Source organism: Lutra lutra, chromosome 11 (assembly GCF_902655055.1).
Source record: "Lutra lutra chromosome 11, mLutLut1.2, whole genome shotgun sequence".
NCBI classification, from domain to species: Eukaryota; Metazoa; Chordata; class Mammalia; order Carnivora; family Mustelidae; genus Lutra; species Lutra lutra.
This window is the reverse complement of record NC_062288.1, coordinates 103,824,949-103,842,343: the sequence shown is the minus strand read 5'-3', so window position 1 is coordinate 103,842,343 and position 17,395 is coordinate 103,824,949. Positions and strand designations below refer to the sequence as shown.

Here is a 17,395-nt window from a genome sequence, read left to right as displayed (position 1 = left end):
CTGCTGCTTACCTGGGCCTCTGTGGTGTGTGTGTCCTCCACTACTTCTCCCCGGTGTTGTTAAAGACAGTCTTTAACTCTATTTAGTGTTTTAAGTGTTTACTTCAGTGAAATGGGTACAGAAGTAGAATATTTATATGTAAATCCTTCAGTGTTCATTTTCTGAAAAAATTACACAGTTTCTTTTTTTTTTCTTTTCCATTTCAGTGCCTTCCTCAGACTGCTGTGAATCCTCCCTCGTAGCACAGATTGTCACAAAAGTGAAAGAGCTAGGTAAAACCTGCAGCCCCTTGCTTCTCTGTCCTTTACAGAGAGCACGTGCATGCTGGATCACTGGTACAGCCGCGTGTGCCACGAAACGCGCCTTTGTTGTATGCGTGTTCAGCCCAAGTTCCCTGATGTTGTAAATCGTTTCTGTGATTGACATGTGTCATGTGCATCTTACCCAGCTTTCATGTGACACTCTTCCTGTCAATCTCAGCAAAGTAGCAGTGAAATAACCACCCGGAGTAATCATTGACCCCATACGTGCTTTGGTTTCATTGATGTATTACTGCGCTTAGTAACCAATTAGCAGAAAGTAAGGCCTGGTTATCGAACAGTGACTTTTTTTTTATGAGAATTAATTCAATGTCTTACTATTTTTTTCGTAATGGATTAACCAGGGTGGTGACTCATAGGATATTTTTATTAAACCATTGTTCTTTTGTCTAATTCTGTTTGGTATCATTGAATACAAAAACATTTGGACAGTGCAGAAATTTTAGTGGATTGCAGTTTTGTACATTTAAACATTTGCAGGATTTCTTCTTACCACCTCTCCGCGTCACTGATTACACTGGTACTTGGCTCCCCACATGGGCTTCAGTAGTATTCTTGTTCCTCTTACATAAATTGATCCTCACCTTTTAGTTTGAAAACATAGTCTGGGAAAGGCTCATAGTACGTAGCAGAAGCATTACTTTTAGTGTCAGTGCTTTCTTTCTAAATCCTTATGTTGATAGATGAGGAGAAAATGCCAGGTAGACCTTTGTAACCTTTCTGCTTATAATCCCAGGAAGTTCGACCACTCTTTCTTAGTTTCAGTTGAGCACAGTGAATTATTTGTGCATTTCACAGATAATTGCTTTATAGTCACAGTCTCCTCACGAGGTATTTTGGAACAGCCCTCAACTTACCAGTGCAAATCAAAGTGAGGCTTTGAATGTATATCCTTGGATATTGTAATTTTAGATCCACCCAAGACGTACACCCAGGATGGCGTGTGTTTGACTGAATCAGGGATGACTCAGTTACAGAGCCTCACAGTTACAGTTCCCCGAAGAAAACGGTCAAAACCAAAGCTGAAGTTGAAGATTATAAATCAAAACAGTGTTGCCGTCCTTCAGACCCCTCCAGACATCCAGTCAGAACATTCAAGGGATGGAGAAATGGATGATAGTCGAGGTAAGACTGATTTATTTTCCATTCAGTATGTTCACAAGAATGAAATAAAATCACTTATAGAATACACGTTTTATCTCAGGGTAAAATCTACTGACTTAAGTAACCCCTGATATGACCTTGACCTTTCTAAGTGAGTTGTCTGCTTAGACTTTTCAGATTTTCGTCCTTTCACATAGTCTCTGGAACAGACTTATTTACATTATAGAAATCTCCAGGAACACCGTATCTTTGAAGTATGACCTTAGATAGGTAGTATGTGAGCAACTTCAAAATCAGGAGTGTATCCCTAGATGGGGAAATTGAGAGGGCCGCATTCTAGTTTGCTAGGTGGCAGCATGAACCTTAGATGCCGTGAGCTCAAGTACCGTGGCTCAGTTTAAGTAGAATGTGGTCCCTCCGTTCCTGCACAGAAAAACCATTATTAATGTTCAAGTGCACATTGATGTTCACAGATGTTCATCATAAACGTACCTGTTTATAACTATTTTTTTGATCACAGGAGACACCAAGGATTTTCTAGCTGAATCCTTGAAATGACAGAATAATTTCAGTAGTATTAAATTCACTATGAGTCACATTTTTGCTTATTTCTGAAGATCACCACAAGCTTGTGTCTTTTAGGTTGGTTGTTTCTTTTCAGCTGACTCAAAACAAAGAAATAAATACTTCTGTCCATCACATTATTCAACAGTATCTGTCAAATCCTACTCTGGGCTGGATGTTGGAGGTCATGTCAGTGAACAAAGCAAATGAAATTCCGTGCTCATGGAACTTGCTTTTTAATGTTAGAGAAAAGATTACTTTCAAAAACAGCACATAATAAATGAGTTGATTACAATGTGTTTGGCAAGTGTTCTAGAAAAACTAGCATTGGAGTAAGAGGAATCGGCGTGCGTGTGGTGGTGGGAGGCATCAAGTGAATTGGAAGCAGTAGGTGAGCACAGACGTGGGAGAGGTGAGTGAGAGGCCACTGCATTGTCTGAGGGAAGAGCATCCCAGACAGGACGGGGGCCAGTGCACAGGCTCCGGGCAGGAGTGTGCCCAGCTAGCATGTTTGAGGAATGTCATGAAGACCAGTGTACCCAGCAGTGAACAGAGCTGACAGCAGGAGGTGCAGAGATCGGGGTAAGAGGAGAGAGTAAGCATGACTCAGTTGGTCACACAGAACCACAGGGTTGTGCCTTAGGAGTTTACATTTCCTGTGGATGGACTGGGAGGTAATTGGAGGTTTCTGAGTGAATAGTGGCTTAGTCTTCCTCCAGTTTTTAAAAGCACACTTGGCTGTAATGTGCCTAGACTACCGGGCCCAGGAGTTGTGGCGCGTGGGTCTGTTGGCGGCTGTTGCTGGAGGGAGGCGAGGGATCGCTCTGGCTGAGGGTGGGCGTCTTTTACCAGTTAGTCCTCACCTTTCCTCCGTGGTGGTATGTTTGGGTCTGTGGGGTGGGGAGAAGAACTTTCTGATGGTTATGTAGAGCTGATGTTCAAACACTATGAAACGAGTCTGATTTTGAAGTTTAGTGATTTGTGGGTTGTGAAGAAATAGTCTGTAACTCTGAGGAATTGATCACATCACCATCAGCCAGAGTACAGTGGAGAGTTCCAGTTTCTGTGGACAGTAGGTGTCTGAAAAGGGATTCCATGTTTACTCAAATCTGAGAAATGCTGCATTTCGAACATTTCTTCACTGTACACATTAATTCCCAAAGTCTGAGATTACAGAATCTTTTAAAAGGTTGGCAAAACAGCTTGTCAAAAAGGCCTGAGAAGGTTTTCCCTTTGACTACTGTTCTACACCACACCACCACGGGAAATGATGTTTCCAGATTGAGGCAGCCTGAGGGCACATCCCCATAAAAATAACAAGTAACCTCATGCATGATGTTACAGATAAATACATAGTTGATTCCACAAGAGTCTGTAACGGCCAAATGAACTTGGGGTGCTCCTGAAATACTGTAACAGTGCTGCTTGTTGTTGCTTTTGCTAGCTGTCCACTGTTCAACAGATGTTTCTTCAGGAAAGTAAGTTATAAACAGTTACCTTAGCATGTCAGAAACAAATTCTTTGTGCAACGGAAGCAGGCTTTTTTTTCTAATAAATAAAAGTGTCACTCTCTCCTCTGCCCTCAGTTTTGGATAGCGAGGTTTTGGTAACGAGGTGATAATTACAGTTATAGTTGGACCTCGGGAGAGGGTTCTAGGCTAGAGAGACACAGCCTTAGGTCCTGAGCCTGAAGATGTAATTGAAGGGAAGGGAATGATTGTTAACTGCAAACTGATTTATAATTGTCTTTTCGAGCTTTCTCTGTGTTTCCCCTTCCCTGATGCTGAAATTTCATTTCCTGAAAGCGGTGTATGAAGCATCATGAGTTCTGTGACTATTTGGGGCCTTTTCCATCTTTTTCTAGACTTGTCCCACCTACTGGGATGCCCAGTTAGAGTAGCTCAGTCGCCACTTGGCCTTGCATTTCCTATTACACAGGAATTCTATATTTGATAGATTTTTCCAATATTATCTGTGCATTTCCTTTTTTGTTTTTTCCCCCCAGAAGGAGAACTTCTGGATTGTGATGGTAAATCAGAATCTAGTCCTGAACGGGAAGCTGTGGATGATGAAGCTAAGGGAGTAGAAGGAACAGAAGGTGTAAAAAAGAGAAAAAGGAAACCATACCGACCAGGTATAGTCCTAAACGAGATATTTTAATGTAATCAAACTTAGATAATTTAAGAAAAATATAATATCGAGGGCTTCAATTGTAATTAAATACTTGAGATGAAAGGTAGTTCCTTAGCAACTCTCCAAACTAAAACTTGACTGTAGAAATTGAAGGACTGAACTACTTCAATATGCTTTTGAGGTAGTTCCGTAGACGGAGTGAGTATGATTTACTTCAGAGTAAATCATTATTTTAATGCCTTATCCCAGATGTGGTCCATTATATTAAATGCTTTACTACATTGGCTTTTATGTGTACTTGTACTTTTAAAGCCACTTACTTATTTTTCCCTTGATGTGTACTTCTGAATTCTTCTGGTTTTCAGCATTCGTTCTTAATACTTGTTTTTGAAACTGACTTCAGTGCTTACGCAGGAGCCAGTAAATGTACAATTAGAAGGTAATACAACAGGGTTCCTGTGCCTCCTAAAATTTATAGTTCAGGTAGCGTATGACTGATAAAATTCTCTTATTTCCTCCCTGCCTCAGAGGTGGAGGAAGAAGCTCTTTTGCTTGTCAAATTTTATTTGCCTTACTAAAAAAAAATTACTGAACTGGTCACAGTGCAGAGTGTATCTAAGCTTTCTTCAGGCGGTTTATTAATGTCTATTTGCTGGTCACATGAGACATCAGATGGCATCAGTTCAGTCTTTATCCTTCTGACTGCTTGTATGTTATTGATTAGAGTCCTAAATACCTTGTGATGTGCCAGGAGACACTTTCTCACTGTTGTTTGTATTCCTCAAGCCCTTAAGGTAACGTTCTGGAAGATGGGCTGCATCTATTAACAAGGACCTAGATACACTTCACCCTAGTCACTGTATGAAAATCATTTCATTTCTTCCTAATTAGGAGCCTTATAACTACACAAACTTTTCTAGACACTGCGAACTCCTTCTAGGAGCTTACATTTATTGTGGTTTTTTTTCTCTCTGTTTCCGCCTCCCATGGAGGTCATCCTTGTGACTGAGGGACCCGTTAGGTCACAGTGCATTAGATGGCTGTGTCCTGTGACGGAAACTGTTAGCGTTGATTATGTATCAGACACTGTTCTATGTACTTTACGTTTGTCAAGCCATTTAGCCCTTATAATATATGTATGAGGAGGTGCGGTGCTAGCCACTGTCCCTGTCTAACAGGGAGGGAACTAAAGGACTGGAAAATTAAATGACTCACCCAGAGTCCCGTAGTAATGAGAATTACAGTGTGGCTCCAGATTCCGTGCTTTGAACTGTGGCGCTGTGTGTGTGTCATGTCCAAGAGCCTTCACCAGACATGGTGCCCCTGAAGTCATACTTGATTTTGTTTGGATCGTTCAATTTCATGTGAACTCTCCCGCAGCTAATGTAGTAATATGAAGGATAATATATGAGTTACTTAATATTTGTTAAACAAGTACAATTTACTGTAATATTTACTTTGACACTGGTGAGAAGAGGAAATGCGTGCAATCTTTCTGTGCTATAATAATGTATGTTTATACCTGTTCGGTTAGTGGTAAGCTAACCATCAGTAGCTTTGACCTCTTTTAATTTGCTTATTTCTGAATTCTTATATTGCACATAAAAATGATGATTGATTTAAATTAGCCCATATTGAATTTGGGAAATGCCTCCAAGCAATTTCACCCTACTTAGTACAGGGAGAAATCAATTATTTACAAAGTTACCCAATTTTCTTTTTGGATAGGTATTGGTGGATTTATGGTACGGCAAAGGAGTCGAACTGGGCAAGGAAAAACAAAAAGATCTGTCATCAGAAAAGATTCCTCAGGCTCTATTTCTGAGCAGTTACCTAACAGAGATGATGGTATGGTACTGATTCTATTTGATTTACCCTTTTCTTGCTATCCCTCTTGAAAAGAACCATCCTAAATAATGCTGCAGTCAAAACCTTGTTGTTTCTTATTGATCAGGGATGTGAGAGCCTGTAGAGTTCATACCTGTAATACAGAAATTAGGTGTGGTAAGGAAAAGGTTTAAGTCCAGTAGAGTATATTCCTCTGAGATTTTTTTGAAACAACTTTCTGTTTTTCTTGAGTTAAGTACAAACATTGTAGGGACTGGGTCACTTAGTCACACTTGATGCTTCCCGGTCATCTCACAAAAGGCCCTTCTTAGCCTGTCTTATCTCCTTGGTATGGAATTGGAGACTTTAGACTATTTTGTTGAAAGTGACAGCCAATGCAACAATTTTTAAGAAAATTGTATAATGTTTTAGAAATATGTTTTCCAGTAACTACTCTGTCATCCTCACATAGATCTTCAGAGAAGGCTAAATCATTGCTTAAGCCATAGCTTGAGAACTGGTTCTGATGAACACGTTGTGTCAGTATGGTCGCAGTCTGTATGCTTTATGCATTTTAAATGCTTTCTGCAGGATGTGAAGGAAGGAGCTGTTTTCGGAATGTGCTCTGATTAGAGTTCTTCCATTATTACGGGGTGCGGTTTTGACCTGTGAATTAATGAAAATTACAAATTGTGTTTTTAAAAGGAAGCACCAGATGGTCTCAAAGGACTTTCTAACATGACTTACAATGGCTGTAAGAAGCCCGAAGAAATAGGATACGTTCACTGAGACTGGTTTTGTGTTTTGCATTTTTCTGTATTCTGTTCTCTAATTTTAGTTCTGTTAGGTCAGTATTTTATCCCTTAATACACGGCATTTGGAGTCATCTGGGGAGTGTTTATTACGTTATGGGTTGTTTCCTTTTCTGAATTGCCTTTTACGTATTTTAACACCTTCTAGTTTCTCCTTACGAGTCGCTCCCCCTAGTCTCAGTGCACTGTTACTTCTGTGTGTCCCGGTGATGCAGGGTAGAAAGGGTTAACACCTTCGAGCATAGGGTTCTCCTGTGTGTCTCTCCCAGCCATTCTGGAGCCTCATTTCACTGTATTTATTGTCTGAGATACATACACACACGTAATATATTTATAGTTTTTTTTCTTACCCTGAGCTCATATTCTGTAGAACGTTCTCTCAACTTTTTTGAGGACCGAATTGAAGGTGGCTTGTTTCAGGGACTATGTGCCGCTGTTACCAGAGGAGCGAGAGCTGCTCCTGCCGTTCCCGGGACTTCTGTAGCTGAAAGAATTTAGCTTAAATTCTTGTCTTGAAGTTTTTTGGTCCACCTGTTACAGCTTCAGGTTTCGTACACATTAGGGCTATCCTGAGTTTATGAACTCTCGGGGAAGATTTCCGGTTTTTGCATTTCTGCCCAGCACCAACTTCCATGACAAGACGACAAGCCTTTCTCTTTGCTGTTGGTGGTGGAGACAGGGAGGGGAAGGGCTGATAGGTGGGGGTTGGGGGGATGTGTTTCTTGTTGAACCAACCCTGAGCATCCTTCCGGGTCTCACCTTTATAGGAGGCACCTCTGGCTAATCTCTCTGCCTTGGGGGCGGGGGGGCGGGATTTAAACTTTGTGTTCTAGTCCCCATTCCTCATGAGGCTCTGAAAACGGGAGCTCAGACCCACTGGATTTTAGCAAAATCATGGAGAGCTTTACTTGGTTCTGTGTGTATTTCTTTCTGTGGTTCCTCTTTTACCTGAACTTTTTTGGTCTTTGAGGATTCTTTATTTTCTGGTAGATTACTCTACACTTAAGAATGTTGTTTAAAGAATGTTTATCCACCATTTGTAGTTTTCAGAAGAGTCAGTCCACTTACATATTCGGGTAACAAAAGTGCCTTCACTGGTTTCCAGAAGGGGTGTGCCATTTGCCTTGGGAGTATGAGCCTGTCATTTGAGTGCTTACCTATCTGCTTGAAATAGTGTACTTAGTTATTTGCTAATCTCATAGATCAAAATTTTGTTTTCTTTCCATTTCTGATTGATTTTAAGATTGGGCATTCATAGCATATTTACGAGCATATTTTTAGATAGTAATATATTATTACAATATATGTGTACCACAAAAACCCGATTCACAATAAACCCCTGAACTTGGAATTGCTTAATTGAAGAACACGTGTTTTTAAAAAGCCTTTTGTTGAATTTGCCTGATAAACTCTACAAAAAGGTTGTTTCTGCTAAATTGCCTTTAGTATACGAGTAGCCATTTTCCCCAGACTCAGGAACATGTGATTTTTCATTATTTTAATTTTTAACACACTGTTGATGTTAAAACCATTTACTGCTCTGTAAGTAAGGAAATACTCCTTAAAAGACAATAGTAAGCTCATATTGATACTAAACAGACATGCGTTGTATTTTTAATGATACTTAAAACTTACTAATAAACTTGCTTTGACATCTTTTTGTGAAAAAGCGTGTTTGTCAAGTCCTGCTGTATACTAAACTTACAGTGTTGTATGCCAATTATATCTCAATAAAACTGGAGAGAAAAAAAGAAAATGCTTGTTTGTTTATATGGATCTGAGTGTATGTTGCTAAGCTATAAAGTTACTTTGGGTGGATTTGTCTGAAAACTTTAAATACCACAAACTTACAGATGTGACTGCTGTTTCAGGCTGGAGCGAGCACTTACCAGATGCTCTAGTTGACGAATCCGTTTCTGTTACTGAAAACACTGAAAAAATAAAGAAGAGATACCGAAAACGGAAAAATAAGCTCGAAGAAACTTTCCCTGCCTACTTACAAGTAATGCTTCGCTTTACATTATATTGTGTAGTTGATTAACGAAAGAAATGTGATGTATTGAGTTTTGGAAAAGGTTTTGTTACTTTGTTAAATGTTTTACTTGTTTTAATTCATTATTATAAGTGCCTTTTTTTTAACCTTTCAGAGGCCCAGAAAATTTTACCTTTTTTGTGCCTTGATACTATTCATGAAGTTCTTTTTTTGTCCCAGTTTTTTTTTTACTTCTAAATATTTCATAAGACATAAAAGGACATTTTGAACTAGAGAAAGCTCATTCTTCCAAACCCTTTGCACCTGTGTGGCCCCCACACCCACGTCCCATGGACAGACAGCTCCCTCGGCCAGTACAGGTCAGAGTGATACATTCAGTGAATAAAGATGGCTTTATAGCAGCCGAGTTACAGCTTTAACAACCGTTCACCTCTTTTAGAGACCAATGACCCAAAGCTTTAAGTGGAATTGTTTTTGTTTTCTAAAATACACATCAAAAAAAAATCCCTCGACGTGAAGACATGGTTTTCTGGGTGTAGGCTGCATGAAAGAGAATTCTCTCCAGCTGATCTGTAAGCCTGAAGTCACAGATGAGTTCCAAACCACGTGATGCTGTCTGGAGAAGGCCCCATACTAGAGATAGGGCGGGGCTGGTCCTCTGCCTTCAGGTGTGGAAGTGGCATTGGAGCAGACCATCACAGGGTCTCCATCTGGTCTGTTCCTCCCACGGAATAACAGCCTACAAAGATACTGCTTTATTGCTTGAATTGCAGTTATTAGTTTTTTACCTTTATTTACCAGTTGGCTCTTACTGGTTTTAAAATACATACCCATTCAGCTAGCATCCAGCTTTTTCAGTTTTCTTTCTTTTTTTCTTTTTTTTTTTTTTAAAGATTTTATTTATTATTTATTTGACAGAGAGAAATCACAAGTAGACAGAGAGGCAGGCAGGCAGAGAGAGAGAGAGAAGCAGGCTCCCTGTCGAGCAGAGAGCCCGATGCCGGACTCGATCCCAGGACCCTGAGATCATGACCTGAGCCGAAGGCAGCGGCTTAACCCACTGAGCCACCCAGGCGCCCCAGTTTTCTTTTTTGGTAGATTAGAAGTATAAAAATCAAATACTCATTTGAGTAAAAATGTCTTCTGTGTTTAATAAAACTTTTAAGAGTAGTGTATAGTATGTAGTAATATATATATAAGTAGAAGTTTCTATTAGCTAATATCTTAAGGGCAGTGACCATTTTAGAGTGGGGCCTTTAAGGCTGGAGTGGCGTCCCAGGTTTGAATACCACTGTGCTACCAGTTAGCAATTTGATCTCATTCTGTCCGCCATCTTTGTGCCCCAGCAATGTTGGGAGATTGAATAGGAAGTATGAACTTGTGCCGTACGTGCCAATCATACTTTATTTATTTATTTATTTTTTAATATTTTATTTATTTATATAACAGAGAGAGAGAGAGAGCAATCACAAGTAGGCAGAGAGGCAGGCAGAGAGAGAGGGGGGAAGCAGGCTCCCTGCCGAGCAGAGAGCCCGATGCGGGGCTCGATCCCAGGACCCTGAGACCATGACCTGAGCTGAAGGCAGAGGCTTTAACCCACTGAGCCACCCAGGTGCCCCAGCATACATACTTTCTTTAATAAATGTTTTATTTTCCCCGGATTCCCTTCAAATACCCATTCATCCTAACTGTGTACCCCCTTTTTAAACATGTAATAGTCATTTTACTGGTCAGGAGATCTGGCCTTTCATCGCATCCTGTTTGGTTCCTCTTGTCCCCTTCCCCTCCCTTTCTTGGGAATATTGAGCACATGACCTGCTTCTCCACCTCTGCCCCCTCCTGCTGACCTTCTGAGAGTGCTGTATGTAGGCACGAAGTCTTCTTCAGCTACTTATGAACACGGGAAAATGCTTCGGAAAAGAGCTTTAAGAGTAGTGGATCTGATTTCCTGATCACTGCTATAATCTTGATCTGTTGAGCTGGATTTTTTCCTCTGCTGTCCCTCAGTATCACCTAACCTTTCTTTGGGCAGGGGGATGTGAAGGAATCCTTTGTAATGCTGCTGTTTCTTGGACATCTCGTGGTAGCAGGTTGTGTTTTTCCCCTACTGAGGGAATACATAGTGATGAAAGCCCACAGGAGTTCAGCAGCCATTTCCCAGTTTTCCTTTATTAATCTTAACAGTATCAGGATTAACTGTAAATATGTAATCTACCCAATAGAAATATTTATGTGGTCTCCTAAGACCTAGTGCTGCTGTGTGACCTTAGGAAACCCCGTGGTACATTTAAAATCTCCAGTTTGTTCTGGGAGTCACATTATGAATTCTGAAGCCATATGGAGCCATTCCTTTATATAAAGTTAACAGAAAGCCGTCAGATTGGTACGAATGTTAACACCGTTGCTTATAAATAGCACTAAAGTCGTCCTGAGTCACTTAAAGGGAAAAGGTCTCACTAATCATAGTCTCAGACTTCCGCCAAAAGCATGAAATAAATGATCTCTCAAGTTCCAAGATGCTCTGCCATTCTCGGTTTTTCCTCACGTTAAACACACTCTTGAGCGGATCAGACTCTACTTGGTGCTCTAACTCTGCTGATTTTCAGATTTTTCTTAGTGAAACAGCGTGTTCACTTAAAAAATGTGAAAATTTCAAATCAAATAGATCATCACCTCTACAAGACGTCACATACCTCCTTCCCCATCCCTTTGTAGAAGTTAGCATTATTAACAGTTCGGTGTTTATCCTTCCAGAATTCATTCTATAACTTATTTTTGCCGAGTGGGAATAGTCTTGGCTTGTATTTGATGTTTTGCTGGACACATCACTCAACTTGCCTTAATACTGTATTTCAGAGCTTTTCTTTGATAGCATAGCTCTGCATCCTTTTAAAAAATTGATGTGTTTTATAGTTTGGGTATCAATAATTTGTTTAGTCGTAATGCCTTTGACAGACATTGAAGCTGCTTTCACTTTTGGTATTGTAAAAAAATGTTGCAGTGAACCTTTTCTGTGTATGTGTCTTTGGCGAGAGTGTGTTAAGTGTTGAGTTTCTGCAAAATTGTTTTCTACAAAGGATCCTTCTTCTAGACAGGACCACCTTACAGAAAATAGACTAGAGCTTCTCCTCTGGTTGTTGGGTTCAAGTGAAGGGGGGGCGGGTCCCAAGGGCTTCCTTTTGTCCTTCTTACTGATCCTTGAAAAGTTTTGGAGTGATTCTCTAGTTGTAAGCAACTCAGCTTGAAACACTGGTCTCTCAGGTAGAGGAAGTATATTGAAATGGAGAAATGTTAATATGAGAAAGTGAATAAAAAGCCAAAAGCCTTTAATACTAAATTTTGTGCACAAAGTATGGTTCAAATGACTATAAAAAACCCTCTTTCAGATTTATAGCATGTTCAGTCTTTAATGTGGCTGTGTGAATCAATATGAGGTTACTAAATGTACCTGAAGTATGTAAATATTAAAGCTGTAGATCAAACCCTTGTGTTATTCTCTGCAAGTAATCTATAAATACTAATAATATTCACAAAACTTTAGTTTTTTTAAAAATATGAATCAGTGCCAAGAGTATTACAATTTTATCAGTTTTTAAATTTAATTGTTCCCTGATCTCCTGGAATTAACTGGATTATTATGTTGCAGTTCCTAGAAACATGTTTGACATAAGTGTGTGATTTTATTTGCATAATTTTATTTGTCTCCAGTAAAACTACAAAAACATCTTTTTAAAATAAGGGGCAATCTGTATAAAGCAATTGACAGGTTATTTCTGTATTCAATTTCTGTGTTCTTGAATATCAAGTTTTTGTGTTATTTCTGACTTCTTGTCAAAAATGGCAGAATTACCTGTTAGCATTTTAGAATTATATAACTAAATCAGTCATTTTCATATGTGCTTATCTTTATCTAGGAAGCTTTCTTTGGAAAAGATCTTCTAGATACAAGTAGACAAAACAAGCTAAGTTTAGATAATTTGTCAGAAGATACAGCTCAGCTTTCATATAAAACAAACATGAACACAAATTTCTTGGATCCTTCCTTAGATCCACTGCTTAGTTCCTCCTCAACTCCAGCAAAACCCGGGACTCACGGTATGTGGAATAATTTACGATGCGTTCTTTATCATGTGACACTTGGATTCCTTGTAATAAAGCCTTTGAAATGCTTTAGTTTGGCCTCATATGCTTTTAAAAGTCAGCTTCTTTGAAGTTATAATATACATTCAGTAAATGCAACTACTTGACAGGTCTTTAGGGTTTGGCAAATAAATTTGTCTGTGTAACCGCCGCCAAAATCAAGTGTTGCAGAGGAGAATGCTCAGCTTATAATATGCTAAGGATAACGTAAGGAGGTGTAATTGTGCCATAGTCGGTGAGTAATAAATGTAATAACCTTCGATTTAAGTGGGATGGATTTTTGTTAATTACATAACCCAAGGAAATGCAGAAGACGGGAGAAGAAAAGAAGAGCGCTGCAGCTGGGGCCCGGCTGCCAGTCTGCGCTAATTCAATGAAATACAGTGTGTTAGATCACTGTTTCTCACTGCTGACCGTTTGGGCCAGATGAACCTTTGTTGGTGCATTGTGGGGTGTGTGGCAGCATCTCTGTCCTCATATCGTGATGACCAGCAGCATCTCCAGACACTGCCAAATGTCCCTGCAAAACTGCCCCTGATCAAGAACCACTACCTTACGTAGAGTGAACGTGGGGGCTATTTAGAAGCAGGGAAAGGTATGAGACATTAATATGCTTATAAAGTGATAATTAAGGCTCTGAGAGTTTAACTAGTTCAGTATGTAGGAATGATGAACACAGAGTTTCTGCCCCACTTCTAGATTTTTATCTTACTATCAGTCGTATATTAATGTTTTTCTGACAACCTTCCCCTTTTACTATTGATTACCTTTTTTTAACTCCGTGAATTTGATAAACTCAATTTGGAAAATGATCTTAAGGTGACCTTTTACTGGGAGATGACTTTTGATATATTACAGCTCTATTAACTTGGCATTGCCCTGGATTGGCATACAGGCTTCTATTTTAACTTCTCAAAATAATTAGAAGCAGTCTTACCCACTCTTGCACACATACAAGATGTCAGTCTTATTGTTGGCAGTGGGGAAGTTAAAACACTGGTCTAAATTAGGCCATGGTTTCTGTTTATCTTAGGAGATCATTTTACTTTTACTTTAATTCTGTTGCTTTCAGTGCTCACCTGCTCTTATCAAGTCAGTATGTTGTTATTAGCGAAAGACTTGTGGATCCTTCAAATAGTATCTTAATGGAAGGATATCTTCCTGTAAAAATCTTGACTAGCCATTTAAAAACTTAACTATAATTTACTTTCACTTGAGTTTTTATGAAGAAGAGAACTGAAGTTGGGCAGAAGACATATTGTGGCAGGAAAAACATTGATATATTCACAAAATTGCAGAGAATGGTTCAGTTGTGAAGCCAGAATGGAGAGGACCAGAATAGCACCTGTTCCAAAACCCAGACTGAATGGGACATTCTCTGCAGCTGAACTACTCTGGCCTTTCTAATAGGGGAGCTTATGAGTAGCAGCTTGTTGTATCTCATTCAGTATAATCTATCTATCACATCATTTCTAATGATTTGTTGGTAAGATAGAAAAAATCCCTTTCTTCAAGTAGGGGTGAACTTTTAAAATATTTTTGAAAAAATGTTAGTTGTAATTTATGTAGTAGAATTCCATTGGTTTAATAACAAATGGAATGCCTGAAATAATTCAGATTATTTTCCTGAAGGTGTCTAGAGAAGACACTATTGAAGTGATTTTATTTCTCTAAAAACTTTACAAATATTTGGGTACTTAATTTATCTTAGTTTTTGGCTTGAAAAACGAAAGTATTCTTACAGAATCTGTTTGAGAAGTATGTTAAGTGGGACAAGACTATTTGTGTCTTACAGGGATATTTTATCTAGGATCTTACACGTGTTTTATGTCCCCTCCCCCCTTTTTATAAAAAGTAAAAACACAGTTGACAGGGATTTAAAAATGCAGATGTTTCTTAACTTATATTAGTTATTAAAGCTAGCCTTTTGTCTTACTGATGAGTCTGGAAACCAACTTTGGAGTCCTCCTTGGCTCTGTTATCTGACACTGCGCCCCGGATGCGCCCACAGATTTGTCTCTGCTTCAGGAGGTAGCCCAAAGTCGACCACGTCTTACCTCCACTCCCCCTCCTGCTCTAGAGTGCCTGGTGTGACCACCTCTCACTTGACTACAGCAGCAGCCTCTTGATAGGTCTCCAGGCCTGCCCTGCTGCCAGCGCTCCCTACGCCCGCCTCCCCCAGTCTGTTCTACACGCGGAGGCCAGCGCTTTCCCTTTCAGATATCACTCATGTCCCCTTCTAGCTATCCACCTTCTAACAAGTTCCCGTTCTGCTTTGTGTTTCTGAATAGAGCTCAGCCTTCACCACGACTTAGAAAACCATATGGAATCTCACTTTAGCTGCCTTTTATTTCCTACCCCCTCCTTCCCTTCATTGCTGTAGTCAACCACACAGACCACACTTGGCAAAACCCCTCCTGCTTCCGTCTTTCCGTCTGCTTTTCCCTTTGCCTGGAGTGTTCTCTCCATCTTTATGCATCTTACTCCCTTACTCATTTACATTAATCCTTGGTCATGTCCTTTAAATGGTCTTCCCTGACCACTTTATCTAATACTTTATCATCTCCACATCTTATTCTTAATCCTTTGTCCTTACTGTTATCTTCATAGCATGTACACTGCTGTCATGTATTTGCTGGCTCCCTCTGAGAAAGTGAACAAAGTGAGCGAGCACTTGTTTTGGTTATTCTGAATTCCCAGTGGCTGGGACAATGCCTGTTAACGTAATCCATAGACATGATTCTGTGGGTCCAGAAATATTTTTGAATAAGTACATGAATGATTAATCAGTATTAAGATCAAGGTTGGAAGTAGGCATCTAACTAGATGGTACTCCTTTATATTTTACAAGGAATTTCTAAATGCATTTGACTTTGATATTTATCTTCCGTGTCTTATTTTCTAGATGTCACTTTTAGAAATGTCACTTTCTTAATGCATTTTTTTTTTTTTGCTTTCTTAGAGCATTCTATTTTACTTTTATTGCCTTTATTTCTCTTATTGGTCTTTAAGTTTTATTGTTAACAAACAGTCACAAAACAAAAGTAGTCTTAATTTTTAATGTTTTGTTATTCAAAACGTAGGTGTGTGTTTTCTTTGAAAAATTCCTTACTTTAGAAGTAATAATCTTACGATTCTAGCACTTAACTCTGTATCTGCTATAGTCTAGATGTTTAGTGAATGGTTGAATGAGTGAGCGTGTTTTAGAACTTAATGTCTAGGACAATATTGAGACTTTAAAAATATACTTGCTATGCTTAGGTACGACTGATGACCCCTTAGCTGATATTTCTGAAGTCTTAAACACAGATGATGACATTCTTGGAATAATTTCTGATGACCTTGCAAAATCAGTTGATCATTCAGGTATCTATGTCTGTATTTGTCTAGTGTCTGTTTTATGATATGGTGAAAGGCGTGTGTGTGTGTGCTCGTGTGTGTGGAATAAGTTTAGTCTTCTCTGAAATGGAAAGAAAGTTTGTTTTGGCTTTGACAACGAACTCATTTTATTTGATCTACCTCAGCCCCTTTGCTGTAGGAGAGGAGATAGCAAGTTAATTTCTGTCGTCTTTCTGATGGCATCAGACTTCAGGCTTGTTGCCCTGCAGTCTTGCTGTGTCCTGTTTCTTCTTTGTTTGCGTGGCTCTCACCTCCCGCTCCTGTGGTAACCCTCCATTTATTCGGTTTGGGTCTTGTAGGTCTTCATTTATGCACTTTCCAGGTTGAGAGCTCACCTTTTCCATTTGGTAAGAAACTGAGCCATGGATGACGGCTGACTAGACGTAGTCTTTTCTATAGTGATTTCAGCTGAAACAACCGTAGGTGCATGCGTACCGTTAGAGTGCTAATTTGTCACTAATCCACCCTCGCTTTTCCCTTTGTGGGGGCAGCTAAAGCGCGGTACGGCTGTGCTGGGCTTTGGATGACTTTGTCACTAGTTCTTTTGTTTTTTTAATGAATGGTTTTATTCTTCTTATTGTGTAATTTATAGTATTACCCACATGGTATAGAGTTAGTTCCTAATACAAGAGTATATAAGGGCAGACTAAATTTTAGTTTTTAATGGTAGTAGTACTGAGAGAGCCTGATAAAGTAGATGATAGACCACTTTTCAATATGATTTTTGCCTGGAAACCAATTTGTATGAAACAAACCATGTTATGTTATAAATATAATCTATATCTTGTTTTGTGACTACAGAATATTTCCAAAATAAGATCTCTGGTCAAAATTATTCACAGAAGGATAATGTTGACTAAACATTGAGAATTTTAGAGCATTAATTTTTGTGAAAGTCTGTCCCTCCTGTGTCACACACTACAGGTGATTGTTCAACTATACATTGGAAATTACTATTTCCAAGCTAAAGCAATCACTTACATATTAAATACTACATATCAAATCTTCTTGTAGATTACTATATTAATGATGTAGTGCTTATTTTTGGGGGAAGTTTAGAACCACGTGTGTTCTTCTGTTCCTCAGGAATTGTATTTACTTTG

At 39.2% G+C, this 17,395-nt stretch overlaps 1 protein-coding gene across 1 annotated transcript in view; it reads left to right on the top strand.

Annotated features, from left to right (window-relative positions):
- Positions 1 to 17,395, top strand: part of KMT2C (lysine methyltransferase 2C) — a 272,603-nt gene that overhangs the window by 199,795 nt on the left and 55,413 nt on the right. Inside the window, 8 exon segments of the mRNA XM_047695954.1 lie at positions 207 to 272; positions 1,233 to 1,445; positions 3,994 to 4,122; positions 5,850 to 5,969; positions 8,632 to 8,762; positions 12,668 to 12,848; positions 16,155 to 16,259; positions 16,592 to 16,639. Coding sequence (XP_047551910.1) covers positions 207 to 272; positions 1,233 to 1,445; positions 3,994 to 4,122; positions 5,850 to 5,969; positions 8,632 to 8,762; positions 12,668 to 12,848; positions 16,155 to 16,259; positions 16,592 to 16,639 — 993 coding nt within the window.